This window comes from Martes martes (genome assembly GCF_963455335.1).
Source record: "Martes martes genome assembly, chromosome: 2".
Classification (NCBI taxonomy): Eukaryota; Metazoa; Chordata; class Mammalia; order Carnivora; family Mustelidae; genus Martes; species Martes martes.
This window is the reverse complement of record NC_137889.1, coordinates 108,186,246-108,210,839: the sequence shown is the minus strand read 5'-3', so window position 1 is coordinate 108,210,839 and position 24,594 is coordinate 108,186,246. Positions and strand designations below refer to the sequence as shown.

The following is a 24,594-nucleotide window of genomic DNA, read 5'->3' as shown; positions in this document are numbered from 1 at the left end:
GTAAATTTCTTTAAAATCATATTAGGATTAAGTGGATATTTAGAAACATGGTTAAATTCAACTCCATGGTTTCTGGGAATGCTTGATAAATCTGCTTACATTATTATATATCTGAATTCCGTAGATATATATCTGAAACCTTAACATTTTGCACATGTTTTAGCAAAGTAAGGTTATGGCTCACATAATTAATACAATACAAATTTAAAATTGAAATATTTTGTGATTTCATCTGCTTAATTTAATCCTGTGTCTTCTTAGGGTTCTGTTGGAGAACCTGGAATTCCAGGGGTGAATGGTCAAAAGGTAAGTTCTATAGACTATTTCTGATCATTTAAAGCGTTAAAATCACAAAATCATTCTAGTCAGTAATGTTAGTAAAAAGTTTATATACTTACAAAGCACTACATATACTTTTGAAATATAGGGAAATTATGGTGCAAAAGATCCAACTAGTTTAATTTTTAATGATGCATAAATAGATACTCTTAGAAAATTTTCCATTTTCTTTTGATAAGTTTTATAGGAATACAACTATATCTTTCTTATAAATATACATAGAACAGGAAAAATGTGTTTAACACTAATTGTGATAAACAAAATACACTCCAGTTCATTCTTGGCATGGCAAAAGTAACATGTGTTACTTCTCTCATTAACAAAAGTTATTCTTACAGAGGGAACCTATTGGAGTATTCTGAACCTAGGAGCAAGCTCTTTTTACTGTTAAGAAAAATCAGGATTTAAATAGACTTGCCCAGCTCTGGTAGTACATTTTTATTGTACTGTTAATAATTAGGGGGGACTAAAATAAGAAACCCCCACAACTCTACACAGACATATCTATGTGTGTGGTTACATCTACTCCTGCAACATATTTACTGGTTGGACAAAGCATCTAGCTTTCCCACAGGTAGGGCTGCTCTTCTGTGCTCCCCAACAGTGCTGACTGGCTTTTCAACCTGGAACCTCACAGAGACCAGGAAAGCCATAGGGGCAGCTAACAAAGCCTGTCTACAAGGAGCCAGGGACTGGCTGAGCTAGGGACTTCACGTGTCTCCCACAGGGTTTTGGACCAGCCGTGTAAAAGCCTGTGACCCATCAGCTTGTGTTCAACAGAAAATTTTAAATCCGTGCACTCTGGAGAAAATTCTGAAATCATAAGGAGCCCAATATTGACATACAGAGTAGACCTGCTAGGGACATTTCCATCCTGTCCATCTTTTCTTCTCCAATAAGATGATAATTAACAGTCACTATTTAAAACCTACAGAGGGGCTAGCAAAAAGCATGAGTCTGCCACTTACAGGCCACATGAATTTTGGCAAAGTCCTTGAACTCTCTGGCCTCAGTCTCTTCATTTGTAAAAGGAAGGCAGTAACAGTTTCCACGTATTAGGGTCGATGTGAGGATTAAATGCCTTTATGACAGGGGAGGATCTTACAATGAAACTTTCCTTTCATTTTATTTTGGTGAAATTCTGGAAATGTGATAGATCTGTATCTTAAACAAGGCTCTGTGCTTCCACAATTACTCAATTCCCAGTGAAACTGATGTCCTCAATCAAGGCTTATGGTATCCGTTAGTCCACAAACCAAATAAATACTCCTCAGGAGTGAGCTGCCCAAGTCACTGCTCAGTTTACCACTTAATAAAATGCGTATCTGTTTGCTTCACAAATCCTGGTAAAGGTCAAAGCTTAACTTTCTATTAGAGCATTGTAGATCATGGAGGGATACATAAAAATTTGGAATTATACTCATTCTAAGATTGATTTTGAAGTTATGTAAGTCAAGATATTTTTGAAAGGACAGATATGGATATAAGATATGGATATAAGAGAAATGTTTTTAACATTGGTGAAGAACAAAGCTTATACCCTTAAGGTTAATGTTTTGCTTTTTCTTCTTTGCTTCTTTTCTTTTTTCAACTTTGGGACAATCATGAAAATTTATAGAAACCTTTAACCTGAAACAAAACAACCTTAAAACTGTCACATACATGTTTATGAAGACTACATATTCTTTATTTTTGCAAAGGAAATATGCAATTTCCTTAGCAAGAGAAAGGAATGTGACATTTTCTTGTCCTAGTCACCAAGGTTAAATTATATTTCAAGGAAATAGTTAATATTTGCAGTTTTATGTCTTGTTATACATCTTTGTGGCATTTTAAAGTGTTTTCTATAAGACCTAGGGAAGCTAAATAATTTCACACTTTTGTGAAGGTATTAGCAAAACGTAGTTTATGATTGATTTTCCTACTCCATAGAATTTAACCTAAAGCTTTGTGGATGAAGTTTCTGCTAACACTAGTCATTATCTAACATCTGTAATATTTGCTATATTACCTTTAGGAAAATAAAGTGCAAAACCATGAGTCCTTCAGTGAAACAGCAAGTCATTTAGACAGTAAATACAAAGCTGGAAAAAGAGTAATAATTCTGTAATTAAGCATCTGAAATATGTTTTGGATGTCTACAATTTGCTTTTCTAAGACAAGAGCTTACAGTGACATAATTTTTTTAAAGCACCTAAATGTCCTCAAACTGTCTTAAGAAAACTTTTTTCCCAATTACAATTTCACTTTTCCAAAGAAGTATTTTTGTGGCTTAGAAAATATTTTTCAGATAATGGTTAAGGAAAAATTTGATTTTCTAGACATCAGAAACACAACAGAATAACAACTAGAAAATAGATTTTTCTCTTTTAAAAAATGAAAGAAAAATATTTTTAAAAATGTATTTTATTTGTTTTCCATCCATTCAGATTGACAAAATTGGTGATTGGCTTTGGCCAATAAACTTGGTAGCGACTTTTTTTTTTTTACACTATTTTCCTTCAAATGTGGGTCACCTTGACTGCTAATCTGAATGTTTATTATTTTGTAACGGTCTTCCAGTTCTTCCGATTGTATTAGGAGAGGACTTACATAAGCAGTACCATGGCGTTGAACCCCAATCTAGCTCTTTCTGGCATCACAGTCTACAAAGGGCTCCTGAGCCCCTTCTGTGAAATGTGGAAGGCAGTGTGGTATGGAGGGAAAATGTGTGGACTCTATAGTCAGAGACAGAATGAATGGGTCAGATCCCAGTTCTCATTTGGGCAAGTTATTTGTTTCTAAGGCTCAGGTGTAAAATAGAAATACAGACCTTGCAGTATTAGCCAGATAATGTCTCTAAAGTGAAGGCAATGTTACAGATGCTCTATACATGTTACTGTCTGTGGGAATAGTATCACACTGGAGGAGTTTCAGCAAATGAGCCCTAGGTTTACCCTTAAGCAGGGAGGAGAAGCCAGTTGAATCATGATAGGAAGAACACGAATATGCAAAATTACACAGGAAGGTAAAACGTTTCTCTGTCCCTTGGCTCTTTCCCCACTCACCCACCCTAGAGCGCTGCCCTGGAGTCAGGATGCTCAGTTTTCTTCCATCTCATGGGCAGCCTTTGGAAGACCCTTTTCATACTTCCTTTGTGAAATGAGACCAGGGGATGCACTTATTTATTTCTAAGTCTCTAAGAGATAGAGTCACCTGTGTCTCATTTTCTATTCAACCGGCTTCTAGCATTCTCAGTTCCCATTTCTGAAAGCTGTTGTTTCCATAATTTCCAATTTGTTATCAGCAGCCAAAGCAATTAGGGTGGATTTCATACTAAGTCTTACCTGTAAGTATGAAAAGTTGTCCTCTTCTTCCCTAGCTAATCGTATTGGACACAAACTTTTGTAATTCTCAACAACAGACCTTGTTGGTTTAAAGGTGTAATTAGCATTTTGTTTGTGTCCCATTATTCATTATCCCTCTCTGTCTGTTTCTCTCTCTTACACACCCACATGCATACATGAAGAGATAAATACATATTATACATACATACATATACTTGTATATCTAAATATTTGACCATTAAACCCTACATCTCAGATATACTGGAGAAGTGGGAGCTTTTAAAAATAATTTTGTGGTAGAACCATCTTTTAAAGATTTTATTTATTTACTTGATAGAGAGAGAGATCACAAGTAGGCAAAGAGTCAGGCAGAGAGAGAGGGGGAAGCAGGCTCTCTGCTCAGCAGGGATGCTGAGGCAGATGCGGGGCTCGATCCCAGGATCCTGAGATCATGACCTGAGCCGAAGGCAGCAGCTTAATCCACTGAGCCACCCAGACGCCCCTCATCTTTTAAACCATCTTGTAAACTATCTTTTAAACTTTTTTTCCTTTGACAAAATTAATTGCTGTCTATAATTTTTGATAACCGGGTAATGGGTATTAAGGGGGGCATGTGTTGTGATGAGCACTGGGTGTTGTACACAACTAATGAATCTTTGAACACTACATCGAAAACTAATGAGGTACTATATGCTGGCTAACTGAACATAACAAAAAATAATTTTTGTTTATATGTGTATCAGAACTTTCAAAATCTCAACTTTTATTAGTGGTATTAGAATGCTACATTTTTCTTCTCTCTCCACATTTTTACATTAATTAGTACCCATAAAAATGAATCATCATAATGACAGTTTACTTGAATAAGAACACTGGGCAAATAACACTGAAGAAGAGATCTGGGGACAGAGACAGGGTACATTAAAAGTCTAATTGGTGCACTTAACACCTGTGTTTGTTTGTTACCATGAAAATGATAATAAATATTTTCAGGATTAAGAACCAATTATTTTGTCTCAGCAAGCTAGAGTATTTCTGAGGCTCCAGAGTCATAGGGATTGTTTCCAAAGCAAAAGACAAATATCAGAAGATCTTATTCATGGATTTTTCAAGTCTTTTCTGAAATTTATTATTTTTAAACTTCAGTATATAATATAAATAAAAAATGATGCTAGCATTATCATCTACTAATAAAAAATGATGTTAGTGTATCATCTACGAGTCTATCCCAGATAGCTATGTGATTTTTAAGGAACATTAAATTTTAATTTGTTTATAGTTATGGTATTTAGAATTCCTTTTCATCTCCTATCTGTGGATCTCATGGTCTTCACTGACATTAATCCTCACAGCATACTTCTAATGGCATTTTTATTGTAAGTGTATTTAGAGAACAGATAAATTGAAGCACTCAGACTTCCAAAGGTCAAGCTGTTTATTCAAGTCTGTTCAGTGTGCTGTTCGATGAACTCAATATTTTTTATCCTTGATTCACTTACTGTAACAACTAAATACCCTCTTTTCTTTGGCTTCCTTGGCTCTGAATCAAATTCCTGAAGGATTTGAATATGGTATAGTTCTGTTTGTTTTCTGGTTGGTTAGCTTAGAAGTTTCCTATAGCAGAACTTATTCAGTGGTCCTTTTATCCAATATAGTTGTGCCTTCCTGATTTTAGACTTTAAGAAAAAATACTCAGAGTAAATGAAGTGATTGATTTCTGATTCCAGATTAATTAATAGTTCAGGGAAAGTATCTTACAGCAATTCAATCATTTTGCAGGTTAAAGTTGAGACAAATTGTTTTTATGAATTTTTCTCTCTTCTAAAGTTAGCAGTTACGTACATTAGAATTTTCAGAATACAGGACTTTTTTTCTCGAATAACTATAATAATAGAATGTGTTCTTTCTTCTAAAAGAGACATCATCATTTTCCTATTACAGAACATTTCATGTAGTCAAATCACTTTTTCCCTAAGTGTGATTCATACATTCTCAGGCATTTTTGCATACATGCTTACTCTTAAAGAGACTTTTCACTCAACTTTACTTGTTAAGTGGGACAAGCAATATTTCTATTCTGTATGTAATTAATTTATGTTCTTTTAGAGAGGAATGAAAAGTTAGTTCCAAGAGGTAGTTTAATGTTGGCTTGAAATAAATGAAATAAAGATTTTTTTAAACCACTTTCCCCCTGACTTCATTTAGGCATATTACTATAGAATTTGATAATAGTTATCATTCTACTAAATTCTGTCATTCTACTAAAATATCGGGAGAGGGAAGAATGAAAAGTTGAGGGAAAGGGATTCCTGGGGGAAGGGTGTGAGAGAAGGCAAGCTGCTCACAGGCTGTCCCAAAACAAACAAAGCAAATGTGTTTGATTTATGAGATCATCAAGTCCACTTATTTTCCATTTTAATTGAAAGAACACCGTATTTTCTAGAAGGGATTACAAAAATACTGATTTACTACATCTGATTCAATTGTGTATGTAATCTGGGAAAGCTTTTTAAAAAAACTTCCCATAAATGTGTCCACTGATTGACTTGTTGATTTTTTCAGTCACCCATACAGCCCTTACTACTGGGTGCCAGGCACCATCTCTCCCGGTCTGCATGGAATTTCCAGCATAACTGGGGATGGGGACATTAAATGAACAGTTATACTAAAAACCTGTTACGTCACAGTTCTGTTAAGGACTGTGGCAGGGAGTCTGGTGCACAGAGCCAAGTAATGCCAAGTGATGCTTCTCTGAATAGATAGGTGACTTACGTGAGACCCAACAGGTGGCCAGCATTTGGCGAAGGAAGAGAAACTACCCCTACGGTGCACTACTTACAAATTAAATTACAGACAAGCTTGCTCTCAGAATTTGGTTTCCAAAATACCGTATTAACAATCATGATGGAGCTTCTGTATTCATCATGGTCTACCTTTTCTCCAAGCTTATGACCCCCCCACCTCCCGCTCATGCTGTCTCTCTCTGAAAGATATATATATATATATATATATATATATATATATATATATATATGGCATTGCAATGAAATAACTTACTGTGACAATCCTAATAGTTTAACATCTACCCAATTCCATTCATTTGTTATGAGACCACACTGCCAAGAGATCATAACCATTTTCCAACTGCGAAACAGTATCAGAAGGGTTAATTTATGAGAAATTGAATTACTTTCAGGATTCTCTTCTCTGTCTTCTCTGCCCATTGCAGAGAACAGAAAAGTGTGGTATATGTATTCAGCATTTAGTATCAAGTATTGTCCTTAGTGTGGTGTGCATATTAGCTCACTTATTTCTCACAGCAATCCTATGAAGGAGGAACTAGCATCTCTACTATATTAACGAGCAAATGGGAGTACAGAAAGGACAAATATTTTACCCAGAGGTACCGAGGTGTTTGTATTAGAGTTCAGCTTCAAAGCCAGGCAGTTTGTTCTCACTGTGCATGACTCTGCTTCCACTGTTAAGAATGAGGATCTTAGGGTGACTGGGTGGCTCAGTTAGTTGAGCGACTGCCTTCAGCTCAGGTCATGATCCTGGAGTCTCAGAATGGAGTCCCGTATTGGGCTCCCTGCTGAGCAGGAGGTCTGCTTCTCCCTCTGACCTTCCCCCTCTCATGCTTGCTCTCTCTCTCTCTCTCTCTCCCTCTCAAATAAATAAATAAAATCTTAAAAAAAAATGAAACTAACTGAAGTCTTTATAAAAAAAAAAATGAGGATATTAAATTCAGAATAACCTAGCTTTGCTTTTCAGTATTTGTAGGACCTTGGGCAAGGTATTTATCTTCTCTGAGCCTTAGTGTCTTCGTTCATCAAATGAAGATTAAAATATTTATCTGAAAGTTTAATCAGGAAAAATAAAGTAACAAATGTAACTTTATTAAAATGTTAAATATTCTTACAATATTAAAAAAGAACAGACTATGTTCCTTTCTGTACTGGCGCATTAATAACTCCATGACTCGGAAGCCTCCTGGGTGTATAAGCAAATGTTAGTAAGAACTATTATTTCTTTCTACTACTCTTCACTGATCTTTAGAATTTTTCCAGCTGGATATAACCACTTAACATTTCTGTGAATAATTAGGCACATTCTCTTCTCAAGAGAAAAAAAATAATTTATCATTCAAACTGTACACAGATTTATCATTAAGGACTATGCTTTAGGAAAGAAGAAATTAGCAGGGCTTTAAAACTTAAAAAAAGTCAATATATTATCAAGGGTGTGTTATGTTGCAAGTCCTAGAATACTTAACAGAACCACTTTGATTATAGTTTCCTAAAACATTTCTTTGTTCTCAATCTTCTCTCCCCCATAACCATGTACATGGTGAACAATTTTTGTATACATACAGAAAAGACAGTCCTCTATGACACCATGCTCTCTGGTTGGTTTTTGCTCATTTTGGTACCTTTCATAAATTACTTACAAAGGTCATACTGGATAGCGTTTCCCTTACACCCAGGCAAGCAGCGCTTCTCATGATGCCTCCTCTGTCCCTCCTGTGGTATAACCCTCCCCACAGAGTGAGGGCCAAGGAGGCATGACTACTCAAAGCCCAGTTTCCCCATTTCTTGATCACATCCTAGGTCCATGACCCAAGAATTTCTGCCTCACGTGTCCTGATTCTGCAGTAGTGCTTGTATTGGCCTCTTCTGCAAGTCCATAGTCCCATGAACAGCCACACAGCTGGTGTATGCACCCCTAAACCTGTTGGTGACCTTGGAGCCGCTCTGGCTGGGGAGCTGTGGGCAAAGCTTGCAGGCTGTGAGGTTCACACGCAGCCTCCAAGGCCCTTCCTGGTGAAGAAGAGGACAGGGGTTGGGAAGAGGAAGAGAGGATATTAGCACTAAGAGATTAGCACTATGCGGGGGAATGTGGAGTCATCCATGTGGACTTCTACCCAGACCTTCAAAGATTAGGGGTGTACTCAAGGCACATAATTCTCATTAATGTAAATTTTGCCCAAATTAATGCAATTTAGCTATTTCCTGTGACCACTAAATTCTTAGCTATCTTCTTGTATTTGAATTTCTTTGTTCAAATTATATTTTGTACATTTCTCTTACATTTCTTAGCAGAACAAAAACTGAAATAAACAGTCATAACTCGCAGGCGTATTTCTGAGAGAGTCCATGCCATAATATTATTGATAAAACTGCTATGTTTACTTATTTTACGTTTTTAAACATTTGTACTTTAAAAAAATGAATAATGAAGGTTTGATTACTAGGTTCAGTTTAGTTATTACTTTACTCAGTTTAAGACCCATTTCAGTAGATTATCTGAAACAGGTTTTTTTAGGCTCCTGGCTGATAGACCTCTCAACTTTCTACTCATTAGCGTTCGTTCGTATTACCGGTATGGAGATTCTAATTTTAGGGAGGGATTTTGCTGATTAGGTAAACAAGACAGAGCCTTCTACAGGACGCCGGATTCTCTGACACAGAACCAAACTCAACTGCCCAGGTTTTCTGGTTTTTCTTTCGCCAAGTTACAAAGACTCCTCTGCCTGTAGGCAAGGAGGTAGAAGAGAATTGGAGACTGGGCGCACAAGCAGAAGCCTTTTAGAAACTACTAAATTGCTTTACGTAAGAGAGAGTAAAGCTGAATGCCCAGGGTGGTCTAGGAGAGAGGGGAGGAGAGAGAAAGTCGGGGTGGAAGCCAGCAAGTGAGGAAAGCTGCCTGCTCTGTGATGTGAGACCATCCCAGGAACACCATATCCTGAACTCACAAAAGGCCTGGGAAGAGTGGGGTTTTGGAGGCAACCGGTGAAGAGAACTGACTGACCCATCTGAACTGGTCTGGGACGAAACCACGATGAACCCCAGCAGAAGGGTCCGGGGAGCCCTGGACTCTTAACTTCCTTCACCTGTGAAATTGGGCTCTGAGCCGAGTTTAATCAGTGTCTGAGGAATAAGGAATCACCAGGTGACATCTTGAGTCCAGCAACAGCAACAAATAATAATAATATTAATATTATGTAGGTATCATGCGTTCAGTAAAATGTTCTAAGTTCCCATTTAAAACAATAATAAAACTACATCTTAGTCCTTTAGAGTGAAGAGAAGGCAAGCATTTAATCTACTCCCACACACTTCAGAGAAGGAAAACCGAGCTCCATAGAAACCTGAGCAATTTGCGCTATGTCACAAGATCAGAGGTGGGAAACCTGAGATTAGACTGGAGGCTTCCTGAAGCCACTTTCCTCTTTCATGCTCAAGTTAAACAGAAAAGAAACATAATAAAAATGAATGAGGTTTCTTTTAGACACAAGTTGCTCAAATAGAAGGCACACAAGATGGGGAATCAGAAGGGCCTGGGCTCTGATCTTACATCTGCTCTTTGTAGGTATTTCCCTCTGGAATGTTATTCTCTGAATGTGCTTCTTTGTCTGTTAAGAATGACTGGCTTGGATGCTTTCACCTAAAATAATTCACTGTTCTGTGAGTGCTTCTGCTTAGGGAAGAGCAGATGTTAGGGTGAGTTCGTAAGGTAAATGATGGCATGTATATGCTCTGAAAGGGTCTTGTGGGAACTTTAGATGACACGATAATTAATATAACCAGCACTGCCCCACCTCCTGCTTGCCACCCGCCCCCGAGGCACTTGGGGTGCAGGAAAGAGCAGATGGAAGAATATAGGGAAATATGTAGAAGACCCCAGTTTCTGTACCTACAGGCGCAACTACAGCAGCCTTTAGTGCTCTCAGCCATCCTTCCCTGAGAGTTCTGGTGGGGCTCAGGGGCGTGAGCCCCTTGGAAGCCATGAAGTTCTGCTCATTCAAGGCATCTTGCCCTTCGTGGACTCCTCCGCCCATCGTACTCTGTCCTTCACTTACCCTGAGCTTTTCCTCTGTTCCTCAGCTCGAATGTTTCACACTGACCTATATGACTCGTAGGTATCACTGCTGGCTTAACATCTCTCCTGTCTTTTTCTTGGGTCCCCTTCTCTTTTCCCACCAAGAGCTGGCGTGCTGTACCTGAGATGAATCATCTCTTACCAACACACTTATAGGTTTTTCAGTTTCCCAGAAGAGAAGTCTTGCGCTGTCTCTCACCAGGCCTATAAGAGCTTTATATCTTCATGTGGCCTTAATGTATATGCTTCTCCTGTATTCATTCATTTCTCCATCATATATGTAACTGAACAATTATTATGTGTGAGATATAGTTTCTAGGCAATGTGGAATGAGGAGGGATCAAAATAGACAGAGTGCATATTCTAGTGTGGTGAGAGGGTGGAGGTGGGAAATAGGGTCACCAGATAATATACAGGATGCCAAATTGAACTTGAGTTTTAGATAAATAACCCATAACTTCTGATATGACTATGTCCCATTCAATATTTAAGATATATGTAACTTGAAAATTCTGTTGTTTATTTGAAATTAAAATTTAAGTAGGTGTTCTGTATCTTGATTTCTCAAATCTGGCATTCCTAGTAGGAGAGACAGATTTGAAACCAAAAAAAGTATACATTATATGGCAATTAGTGCAATAGAGAAAATTAAGTAAGATAGTGGGCAAAGGAGGTGGTGGTGGGGTATCCAGTCAACCCCTGTAGTAAGGGGACATTTGAGCTAAGGCTGAGAGGTGTGCAAAAAGACAAAAGACTTTTCCAAAACATTAATAGCACTTATAGGGTGGGGCTAAGATTTTATTTTGTTTTATTGTGTTGTACAATGCTACATTCCTATAAATTTCAAAATACATAGGTTTTTTTGTACATTTTGTGTTCATATTCATTTGCCATCAGGAAACCAGAGTAGAAAACTAAACTAAAGTAAACTAGAAAGAATAAATAGGAATGGAGAGCAGAAACCCCATTTTCTTGACTTTTTCCCAAACAGTTTTACCCAGAAGTCCCTGTTGGGTGCCTCGCTCAGTGCTTCCAACGAATCTTCCTCTACCAGGTGTTACTTACTTCTAAGCAGTTACCAACTGCTTCTAAAGCCGCTGAGGCCCCCAAGTCTCATGAAAAGGACACACACTCCCCACTATGGCTGCCTGCAGAAGGCATCTAAAAGCCAGTCCTGCTCACCCTGCAAGCCACTGAGATCACTCTGTGCACTGTCACTGGCAGAAGAAAAAGCACACTCAGTGTTTCATTTAGGTGTCAGTGACCATTAGTCTTTATTTTACTGCGTGAGCATACCAACACCCCCAACTCCAGAAGCAAGAAAGCAACCTTAAGACTGATACCCTGTTCACAGCATAGAGAATCTAGTCAGTGATGTTAAAACAACATATAGTGATAGGTGGTAGCTACGCTCGTGCTGACCATAACGTAATGTGTAGAGAAGTGGAATCACTATGCTGTCCATCTGAAACTAATGTGACATTGGGTGTCAATTATACTCAAGTAAAAAAAATTGAAAAATAAATAAAAATAAATAAACCTAAGGAAGAGTTGAAAAGCCCAGGAGGGTCGGGGGGAGACCAACGCCATATTCTGCTCAGTATCACTCTTTCCATCCACTGATGGTTCATCTTCCCTGTAGTTATTTCCCTCTTCTGTTTGGATGAGTTCTTTTTGAAAATGCAGCACTTAAACAAAACCAGTTTTGACAGGTGAGTGTAAAATTATATGATGCTAAAAATTTTAAGCTCCAACTCATTGTAAATTCGCATTGCCAGAATAGAAAACAGTTGCCCTCAGGCGAGTGATACTACCTCTCAATGACCTATTTCCCTTTGGCACTCAATTTCGTAAAACAACCACACTCCTTCCTCTCTTTCAGCATTCTTTCAGGTTGCCCCCGATTAGCAGTACCTGAAACAATTGTAAAAATCTTGAGTGATGTCTTATGTTAGAGTTCGAAAGAGCTAAAGAGCATTTGATTTGAGGGAGAGAGAAGGGAAGGAAGGAAGAAAGAAAAGAAAATAGCAAGACGGTTTCCTAAAAGCCAGTCCAACTTATTTTTAGCTTAAATACGCACATCATCATTTGTGAGTAATAGGGAATGCTTTAGAATTTAAACTATTAGAGAGAAAACCTTATCAATCTACATCCTAAGTTAACTGTTGTTTTTCATTATTACTATCTTTGGAATATCCTTCAGTACTTGTGAAATGCAATCAGAAATTGATGGACAGACTCTATAACAAATAGGAAACTAACTCTCTACACATCTGAAACCTAACTGTCATTTTTTTGTCTATACTTTTCTGACTTTTTTCATATGTATATTTTTAATACATTACATAGTAATGTAATATTGTAATTCTATTTGAAGGGGACTCATAGTATTTTATGCTCATACACCAGAAAATATTAATATACTACATGACATATGGTTCATTCTTCTTCATTCATTCCTTTTGATTTGTGTCTCTTTATTTCATGAAATGCAAGAAAACTTCGTTCAAAGCAAAAAATTCTATGACCTTAATTAGATGTCCTCTTAAGTTATTTTTGTATGTATTGTTTTTTTCTGGCTCAAAAGTCAGCTCTTTGGTCACAGGTACCTGTCATACGTATTTCATCTTTATATCCCACGAAACATGCAGTTTAGAGTAGAACAGGTAGAAAATTCTCACTAAATGTTAGTTGAATGAATTGATGTCTTCCAGAATCCCACATCTTGGACTTGGAGCTCAGAGTTACACAGCATTTCATCCTTAACATTCCTTTCCCACAACCTTTCCCAATTCCTTCCCACAACTAAGGTTGGATAGTAGCAGAATGCTCCATAGCCTCCTAATCTAAGTTTGAATATATTCTTCTTCTTCTTCTTCTTTTTTAAGATTTTATTTATTTATTTGACAGAGATCACAAGTAGACAGAGAAGCAGGCAGAGAGAGAGGGGGAAGCAGGCTCCCCGCTGAGCAGAGAGCCCGATGCGGGGCTCAATCCCAGGACCCTGAGATCATGACCTAAGCTGAAGGCAGAGGCTTTAACCCACTGAGCCACCCAGGTGCCCCTGAGTATATTCTTCTTGATAAAACTTATTAGAAAGATAAAATGCTTTGAGTCACTTTATCACATTTCTTTTTATCTTCCTTTGGTTCATTCAAGAAACAGCTTTATTCACTTTTAGCTTTAAAATTTTGTGAGATACCTATTGAAATGATAAACACACATACAAAAATTTAACCTTACAAGTGATAAATGTAAAATTGGGCAACAGTAAACTCTCATTTGTGCTTATTAATATTGCCACCCAAATAATTAAAATTGTGATATCCAGTGCCGATGAAGTTGTGAAAAAGTAACACAGAGTGGGAACCTATTGAAGCAGATAAAACTTGAATCCTTTGGAAAACAATTTAGAAATATTTACAGAGGTGGATGTTTTAGTTTATCTTTAATAGCAGAGACTGGCAACAACCAAGTATTCAAGTGTTTGGGACAGACTAAACATATGATCATACTGGACTTTGATAGATGATAAACAAACTATTCACAAGACAATCATGAATACCATGTGAAAACAAATACCAAATATTAGTATCAAATATCAATAGTATCAAATAATAAAAAATCAGAATGTCAAACTATGTAATAAGCTTGCAATTGCTTGAAAGCATGTAAGTGTAAATAAAAAAGGCTAGAAGGAAACAGGACAAAATGAAAACAATTATTATAGGGTGATAGAATCCTAGGTGCATTTTTTTGTTTTGTATTATGTTAAAAGATTATTTTAACAGTATATAAAAATTTTAAAACGTGATCAAGTTTTAGTCCCTCGGTGTTCATATATTAAGGAGGATGTTAACCAGATACCTAAGCAACGTCTCTCTTCCTTGCTTCAAAATCTCAGCATGTACTTTGTTCAGTTCCAGGGGCTTAACCATTTTTTTATTATTATTCTGGCTACCATGGTTATTCTTTGAAAGTCTAAACAAAGTTCGTATTGTTTCCTGGCAGCATCTCTTGTTTGCATTAAACCATGAGTTATGATATTAGTGCATCCTGTTGTGGATTCTTTGAAGAAAGCAGACGTGATAGCTCTTCTTCTGTTGCTGAGTAAATGACAGTCCTTTTTCTGGGCATGTTCTATTTCTGAGTTCTTACTCTTTGTGATATGCAAATGGCCAGTCAAAAATTTCCTATAATGACCATTGCTCTTCTGTCAGCATTTTTGCCATTTATCTACGGAAAGTGCAAGAGTTACAATTATAGTGTAACTTTATATACAAAGCAGAATTTCTTCCAGGAAATTAATATAATCCAATATAGTAGTAAATTATTTTTTGCTTTTCTAGAGGGATAACATAAGCTTCATATTCTTAGTTTATCTGGATTTATATAAAGATATAAATCATCTTTATATAAGCTATAATTAATTAAGGTTTCTATACATTCTGAAAGGTCATTTTTTTTCCTTTTTTCCTTTAAAGATTTTATTTACTCACTTGACAGACAGAGATCACAAGTAGGCAGAGAGAAGGGGGGAAGCAGGCTCCCTGCTGAGCAGAGAGAGAGCCCGACGTGGGGCTGGATCCCAGGACCCTGGGATCATGACCTGAACCGAAGGCAGATGCCTTAACCCACTGAGCCACTCAGGCGCCCCAAAAGGTCATTTATAAGTGAGGAGTATAAACCAAAGGATAATGAGGTTGGAAATACTCCCATGTATTCTCTACCAATATTTAGATGCTTTCATTCATTCTGGAATGCATTGTATTGTTAAGAGCACAACCTCTTAAGTTAGATCACGAGAGTTCAAATCTTGGCCAGAGTTGTGTAAGTCTAGAAAAGTTGCTGAAGCCCTCTGTGCTTTAATTTCTTCATCTGTTAAATAGAGATAAAGGTGGTACTTACCTCATAGAAATTGGTGAGAATTAATTGAATTGATGAATGTAAAGTTCCTGGCTCTTAAAAATGGTAGTATCATTATTAATGTGCATTTTTTTTTTAAGCTGAGAGTACAAATATTGAAGTGCAATCTCTGCCCTGTAGGGGACTTAGAAAACATGCTTAAAAATCAACTAAGTTGGGCGTCTTGGTGGCTCAGTCATTACGTGTCTGCCTTTGGCTCAGGTCGTGATCTCAAGGTCTTGAGATTGAGCCCTGCATTGGGCTCCCTGCTCAGCAGGAAGCCTGCTTCTCCCTCTGCCCCTCCCCCTGCTTGTGTTCTGTCTCTCTCCATGTCTCTCTTTGTCAAATAAATAAATAAAATCTTTAAAAAAAAATCAACTAAGTTTGCTGCGAACCTAAAACTGCTCTCAAAATAAAGTTTGGGTTTTTTTTTTTTAAATCAACTAATAACTTTACTACCCTCACTGGAAAGAAGAAAGCTGTCCCATCATTGGTGCACACTGTAAAGGGCTTTGGGAATGTTCTTAAATGAAATGGAATTCTATTTGATATGACTTGGAGCCACATGGAAGAATTGAGAGTCAGAGTATCTTATCCCTGCTGCTGGGCACTTCATGACTTCTCATTTTTGGAAAACAACTGCCGGTTCAGAGCCTAGGAAAACCGTTATAGTCTCTTTTTTCTGAGATGGGAAATTTTTCTGACCTAGTAACCATCATCTTTCTCCCAAATGCTTATCACTCAAAAGGACAATGAGAGCCACAGCTCTGAATGTCTTATTCTAATTATTTTTGCAGTGAAATTGAGAAGAGAAAGCAAAGCCATTTTGACTTTTGACTTTTGTGTCAAATGTGTCTAATTTTGTTGATGTTCATAGATGTGTATGTTCTTTAAGCTGTAGATTTGGAAATGCTCATTTGATTAAGTCTCATAAATGTAATGATTTGGTCTTTATTTTCCTGAGCTGATGAACCACTTGCAAGTTCTCCATCGAAAGAGCTTGTGTTTTCAGATGTCTTTAACTCATTCTGCAGATATTTATTTATTGCCTACAAGGTACCCAACACCATGCTAGATATTCATTTCTGTCGGTAAGTTGCTTCAGCTTTCTTAATGGAGAAAAGACTGAACAAAGGAAATTAACCCTGTTAATCCTGTTTATCCTTGGGCCCTAACACATAGAATTTTGGACCAAATAAGCTAATTTGTATTTACACTAGTGGACACTTATTTTTCTACTTCCAGATCATTATTGGACAGCTGTATCCTCTAATGATCTATATAATGTATAGATTTTATGTATTTTATTTAATAGTGTCTATTTTTTTCATGAGGGTGATCCCGGGTTGCCTGGAGCAGTAGGACAAAATGGAATACCAGGGCCAAAGGTTAGTACAAGTGAAACCAAGCAGAATCATTTGAGATACGAGTTTTCATGAAATTGTAAGCAATAACAGTTTTTTATATCCCACTGGTGTTACTTGAATGGAATATTTGTTAATAGTATAACATGCTGCAGAATAGAAGTTTGTGACTAATGACTAAATTATGTGTGTGATTCTCATTAGCATTACAAATGCAAAAGAGCAAATAAGATTCAATTGTCAAAATCCTTATTCTGGGATATTTCAGTAACATGAAAAAAGCCCATATTTCAAATATGACTCTTGTCATTTTGCCACTTAATAAGCATATTAAATTGTAGGCCATGTTAATACTGCCTGAAATGTGCATAATATTCACAAGATTTACTAAAGATGACTTTCACGGTGCCACTGTGGTCTTTCTGCAGTATTTGGTCACCTCCAGTACATACAGAATATAACCAGTCAATAAGACGAAGAGCAGAATAAAGAATGTGACATGTTTTGTTGTTTTTTTAAGATGTTTACTTTCTTAAAGTAATGTCTGCACCCAATACGGGGCTCAAACTCACAATCCCTAGATGAAGAGTGGTACGCTCTACCGGCTGAGCCAGCCAGGTGGCCCGAGATGTGGCATGTTTAAAATTTGAAAACGGATATGGTCTGAATTACTAAATAGGGAAAACTTGTAATGAGGGTTTGGGGGAGGTTGCAGATTTTCTTTGTTTTTGTTTTGTTTTGTTTTTTGAAGAACAAATGAATCTGTTAAATATAAAAAGATTGGGGACAGTTTAAACCAAACAGGCAGACAAATCCCAAATCCTTTGATGAGTGAATATCCCTTGAAGTACGTAACTAATGTCTAATCCCGTCAGCTGTGCGGGTGTGTGTCTGTACCCACAGATGCCTGTCAGCTGATTTTACAGATCAAATTGCTATTGACAGGCGCCTAGGACAAACCTAAAATTTATAGACCTGTCCTTTGTCCTGCAGGAGAGGAAAGAAAATATTCCTTCTGGGACGATGGCCATTCTTCTGTCTTTTCCCCCTCCCTTGCTCCATGCTAAAAAGCCAAATGATAAGAGTTAATGCTTAATGCATGTTCTCAGTGCTAGTCTTCTGTTGCCTAGCAACCATTAGGATGGATGTTGAGCCCTGAAAGGTGGCTTGAAATTCAGAAAGCCAAAGGGTCAGACTGAGTCCCAGCAACTGAAAAGAGTCTTGCCTCCAAACTGATTTTGAAGGATTTTTAATTTTAAAAAACACAATAATCATCTTGAGCCAATTTTTTTTAAGCAGCCTGATATCATGGCAACACTTACTGATGCTTTTCATGAGAGGAATATTATCATGATGTGCATGATTTACTTTAGAGTTCTCCCACTCCGTTGCCTGTGCCTTCCTAGGTAAAGTGAAAATAAGGATTCTCTTCAAAGCACAGTTTTGCATTTTAGTCCTCATACTGTCCCAGTCATCATTTTGAATAAAGACATTCTCCTAAACTCACGTTGACTCTGCCCCATTCTAATCTCTTTCCTAAAGGTACCAGTGTTGCCCAAAATATACCTGATTTGGAACATGCAGGTTATCAGCAGGTTAAAGAGAGTCATGACACTCTTAAGGGGTCCAAAGTCAGGCCTGTGTTCGCGATCATGTTTGAAGAAGACAGATGGGGGAACTACACAGACTCTAGGCCCCTAAAATAATCCATACGCTTGGGGCTGCTTTGAATAAAAGACCATGAAAGGATGTGCTAGTCCACCTTACTGATTCTGAGTTTGGGAGGAATAAAAACTTGAAACTAAGAAGCTGCTCAAGACATTGAATTGGTACCACACTGTTCTTAATGCCCTCCAAATGGTTTCTGGATGATAATCTTAAATACCTTTCTTTCATCTTTTAAAATCAAAGAATTAAGATTACATTTGATATTAATATCCATGCCCAATTCTTCAGGAAACTCTTCTTGCAATTTGTTTTCAATATAGCAATTCTATATTGGCAAAATAGAAAGTCAAAATAATTGGCTTATTATGGTCAATATCTGATTTCATTAGGTGGTATTTAATTGGGTGTTTTATAATTTAATATGTCTCTCAATCTTTGTTCTTTTGCTCAGGGAGAACCTGGAGATCAAGGCGAAAAGGTAAGAATGATTCTGGCTGCAATCCTCCCCCCCACCAAAAGAGATATCAAACCTAACTGCATAGAAGTATGGATGACTAGCTAGCCGTAGGTACAGATCCATAGATACAGAGAGATATAACAACCACTGTGCTTGTCAAACTGTTAATTAGTAGGAGAAAATAGTGTAATTCTTATGTATGGACAGAGGTTTGGATAAAAAGGTTTCAAGAAATGGAGGGAAAGGGAACAAATGTGAACATTCTATGTCAAGCTTCTAAATGGTATTCAGAAATCCCTAGGCCTGAAAAACTTGTTTTTGCCTACTTGCTAATGCCACTCCAATGCTTTTCTAAGCATCTGTATCACTCCTTACTGCTTCCTAGGTCACGAAGTTAAAGAAATACAGATGTTTACCTGTAACAAAGACACTGGAAATTGCCCCACAAAAAATTCTTATAAAAAAGCAAAAAGAAACACAAAAGGAGGCGGAGAGTGCCATATGTTAAATTTCTCACAGACGTCCTTCCTGACTACTTTTGGGGCATCCTGATTATTTTTAGACTCTCATTACATATCATGGTGCTAATTTTCCTGGTTCTCATGCTATTTACTTTGATAATGCTTGAGAAATGTGCTGCCTATGTAGGAAGCTACCAAAACATTACATCATGCTCTTCAGAAGTGATCTGAACATTCTGATAAAGTAGTATCATCACTTCTAATCCTAAAAGAAGTACCCCTAAAAATCCAGCACACTTCTTGAATGTAACTGTATTTTTCGGCACTGTGAAGCAAAAATTTAAAAAGACACTTATTTAAATGGAGGGAGAGCAAAGCAGAGGGAAAGGCTAGTCCAACCCTTCACTTCATGACCACTCTGAGTCAGTCCTCCTCATAAGAAAGTCTATTGTGTCTGTATTGTTTTCTAATAAAGGGATTTCCAAACAATCTTTTTAAAAGTATGCTAATAGGCTGCCTGTGAAAGTTTCCTCTTAAGAGATTATCTGTAGGTTTATTTGGCTTCCAACCAGTTCTTTGTAATTAACTTGAAATTAATTAGTCATCAGGTCACTCTTTTGTGTAGAAATTAAGGCGGGGAAAGGAGCAGGGCCAGCACCATCCCAGGGATTCATCAGAGAGAGCAACTCAGGCTGCCGGGCTGCTGTGGTGTGTCCCCCCCACCCCAGACAAACGTCTGAGCAGGTTAGCTGCTTCTTTATCTGAAACAAGAAAAGGAAACAAAGAAAAAAGTATAAGTCTCTCTCCCCTACATCTCTGCCTTCTTCCACGGAAACCATCATCAGTACTTGATGTCTTATGTAAAGGAAATTGCTGCTGAATTGACCTCTCAGGAAGCTAAACAGTAGAAGGGCCTTCCAGCTTAGGGAATCTATGAACAATAACGCATTGTTACCGCTAACGGCTATCATTAAAAGTTTATGCTGCATCAGAAACTGGCCTAGTTGTTTTGCACAAGCATAGTGTTTATTTCTTATAACCCCATAAAGCGTTCTTGCCCTTCTGTTACACATGCGAAACGTGATGTAGGGAGGATTTCATTTGCCCAGTAGGTGCTGGAGCTGGGCTCAGTCTCTCCGGCGCCAAGGTCCATGATGTTTCCACTATAACATGCTGCAAGACTTAAATGAAAGAATTCAGCATTGAAGGAATCAAAGCATGGATAATGAGCGAATGACTTTTTTTTTTTTTTCCCTAACGCTTTGCTTTGTGGTACAAAGGAGATGTCAGGGAGGGAATAAGCACAGGAAATCTCAAAAATAACCCAGAAAGCATAAACTCTCCAATTTCTTTAACCATAATTAAAAAAGAGAGAGCGTTCAAATAAAATACAGGGTGTTCAAAGCACAGATGCAAAACACATAGGTGCAGACAAATTAATCTTCCGCCCGCAGTTTTGAGGGCTGTGTCATGCACTTCTAAGCCCCGGAGATTTGATTTGAGCTGAACTTGAAGACACAGTAGGATTTACACAGAGAGGAGGGAAAGGGGAGGGCAGGAGCTCAGGGGGACAGGAATGGCGGGAAGGATGGACAGGGAGGTGCTGAGGCATGTGGCAAATTGAGGGAATGGTCAGGAAAAGGCTTTCTTGAGGAGAAAAGAAATAATGTTAAGGAGGCTTTCAGTGCCAGAATGAGCTATTCAAATCAGAGAAAGTACTGCTTTCTGTTGATATCATAGAATAGTTTAAAACTGCTCAGCTATGTTCATTGTAATAAATTTTATTTGGACCACTTGATATCAGGCAACTGCTCAAGTAAAAATACGTTAGCTCTGTAGAACATTTGCAACAGATTTTGATATATAGTGCACATGAAAGCAAACTCAAAGTAATGAAAGCTACTGTGTGTAATGTCACCTATATATTTCACCATATCACTCCCCTCACCCTTAGGGAGAAGCTGGAGAGCATGGCCCCAAAGGTGACACAGGCGAAAAGGTACAGTGTTGTGAAATATGAAAGAGTATGTTTATAAGCAAGAAATATTATTCCATGTATGTGAAAGTGGAAGATTTTGAGAAAGGTAAGTGAGTGGTAGTAGCTTAATAAGATAAGATGGGAAATAATTCTACAAGTTTAGAGAATATTTGAATATCTAACTTGTAAAGATGATCATTCCACAAACTCCTAGCTACAAATTTAAATATTTTAGAAATAAAAGGGTATGTCACAAATTCTAGAAAATGTGTAGCCTCTTTTACAGTACTATGGTCTTCAAAAAGAAAACAAGTTATTCATGTGTAAGTGGGGCACTCTCCACTCAAAGATGTAAAATAAAATTTCTCGAGTGATTCCATTTGTTCCAATTTGGGGAGAGAACAAGTCACAGGATTGGGATGAGATATACAAGTTTGATAGTAAATGTCATTTGATTAGAGCCTCTAGTGCAATCTTAAAAATTTACCTTAACTTGAAATCTATTAAATCCAGATATTTCATCAGCATTTGCATTTTTTTAATCTTTTAAATTGTCATTAGCATTTATATCTCAGTGGTCTTGTGACTCATCTTCCTACCTCTTCTCATCACCCCCCTCCCCATCTATCATTATAGCTTCTGCTTGGCTTCATGCATCACAGATATCTCTGGCATAAGAAGGGCATTTTACTTCACTTGTGCTGTAAAGAATTAAGAAAAAGATCTTTTAAGCAACTGAAACTAGAATAGTCAGATTTTCGTGAAAATCAAGCTAAGTAATTGAGTGATAAAAAAGGATTTATTCATTTAAGCTTAGAGTTGAGTATAAAAATATTTTGCTTTGAAAATTATTACAGTACAGATGGGTAATGGTTAGTCGTAAAAGCATCCCCATAAAAAAGGAGAAATTTATCTTTCTCACTCTTATAAATATTAATATAAATATGGCATGGATAGTAGGAATGAATTAATGTCACCAAGTTGTAGTTATGTTTGCATTCGAGGAGCAGTCCAGAAATTAGAGTGAACCCTCAGTCTCTGGTAGACCGGGGTTTCCCACCCTCAGCATTATTGACATATTGGGCCAGATAATTCTTTGTTATGGGGGCCGTTGAATGTTTAACATCATTCTTGGCCTGCTGCTGCTAGATCCCACTAACTATGACAACCACACCTATCTCTAGACATTGCCAAATAGCCCCTGGGGGACAACATCACTTCTAGTTGAGAACCATTGCTATAGACCCGTTCTCTGTATCTGTCAAATCTAATTATCATGCTCCAATCAAATATGGCATGCATGAGCTTAGTACTTAATAAGACTAATGATATACCTCGATCACTCTCAGAGTCAGAATTTCAAACACCAGATATATAAATCTGGATGTTATATTTAACTTTCCTGTTTATACTTAAAACCAGAGGTCAGCAAACTTCCAATAAAGGGCCAGAAAATAAATATATGAAGTTTTTGGGCCTTGTGGTCTTTGTCACAACTACTCAACGCTGTTGTTACAGTGTGACAGCAACCATTAACAATATGTAAACAAATGAGCATGGCTGTGTTCCAATAAAACTTTATTTCTGGACACTGAAATGTCAATTTCATGGAATTTTCATGTGTCATGAAGTATTATTGTTCTTTTTTTTTTTTTTTGAGCCATGTAAAAATGCAAAAACCATTCTTAGCATGTGGGCCACACATATGCTGGTGCTAGCTGGAGTTGGCCCACAGGTCTCAGTTGCCAGTCTCTGTTTAAAGAAAGGAGAGCAGTTTTTTCAACTGAGAAAAGTTTATGCCAAGTCTCAACTACACCTATGTGGATTTCTGCAGAAAATTTTATGCTTTATAAGATGCATTTTTAAAGCTTCATTTTTGGAATGTGGGCCAATAATAGTTTCTTTAATCACACATTTTTTTATTTCAATTTTCCATTCACAAAGCAACTTTTTTCTTTGAAAAGACCAAGTCTATCTCAAGGGAATATTATTCTTATTTTTTATTTTAATGCAAATCATTTACCATAACAACTCACACAGAGTAACTCTCAATAAATGTTAGCTTTCTTACCACATGGAAATTGAAATCAACTGGATAGGTTGTTTTCTTTTTTATCAAAAAGGTTTATTAGTCAACTGAAATTAAGTACCAGAAATGCTGCAGTTAAAACGGAAATCATTTTTATACACTTTCAGTGGGCCTAAACCAGGGATTGTAAATAGGAATCTGTAACATATAATATGTAATCTGACCTATAGCATTCATCCCGAGAATGCTGTAATTGGAATATAATTTTTGATGTGTTTTTTAAAACATTTCCTGCTTCTGTCATATAATTTGTTTCCAGTATGTTGGAAACACTCTTCTCACGGCCTTTGGGTTCAGTATGTGAAACTCATTCATCATTTACCAAGTTGGAGATGTAAAATAAAAAAACGCTTTTTTTATTTTCCCCCGCCATTGATGTAGTAAATTACGTCATTGGCTGATTCACTGTAATAGGATTTTTTTTTCCTTTTGATCCAACTCTGTGCCTTTGGATGGTAAAGTAATCGAAACCTTTCCAGACCGGTCATCTGGAAATGCTGTGGAACTATAAAAACTACTAGGCTGGGTTTTGTCCACGGCGAGCAACTGTGCTATACTCTAGTCTTGCGAGTAACACGCCAAAGAATGATTTCAGTCATGTGTGGAGTTACTACGCAAAGGTTATGTTCTGCTCTTTGGAGCGTTAATCCTACCGACAAACGTAGACATGGATTTGTTATCTCTTTTGAGCAACTTGAAAGTAGGCGTTGGTGCAGCAAGCTGAATGGCTTGATCACCCCACTCTATCATTCATAATTCAGTCTGCTGGACCTGACAGCTGCCTTCACTTTCTCTGGTCCCTTTGTGTCCATTCCCAGAAACACACTGCCTTGGTTTATGCCTACATAGCATCATTGATTTGCATCCTCTGAGCCTTTTCTTTTCTTTTTTATTATGTTATGTTAGTCACCATACAGTGTTTCATTAGTTTTTGATGTAGTGTTCCATTATTCATTGTTTGCATATCAGAAGTCACACCCGTATTTGGAGCTACCACCAAACTGTCTCTTCTTAAAATCCTGTGTGAAGATCTATCTCAGTGGGCCCCTGCACCCCTGGTCAATGCGGGGGCCTCTCTAACTCAGCTTAGAACACTCTTCCTGTCTGTGGTTGCCTCAGCTTAGAAAA

General features: G+C 37.4%; 1 protein-coding gene across 1 annotated transcript in view; it reads left to right on the top strand.

Moving 5' to 3' along the window:
• COL25A1 (collagen type XXV alpha 1 chain) overlaps positions 1-24,594 on the top strand; it is a gene marked incomplete at both ends in the record, with an annotated part of 459,205 nt that overhangs the window by 362,723 nt on the left and 71,888 nt on the right. Inside the window, 3 exons of the mRNA XM_080796594.1 lie at positions 262-306; positions 16,784-16,837; positions 21,354-21,398. Of these exons, the coding sequence (XP_080652720.1) occupies positions 262-306; positions 16,784-16,837; positions 21,354-21,398 (144 nt within the window). The remainder of the gene's footprint in view (positions 1-261; positions 307-16,783; positions 16,838-21,353; positions 21,399-24,594) is intronic.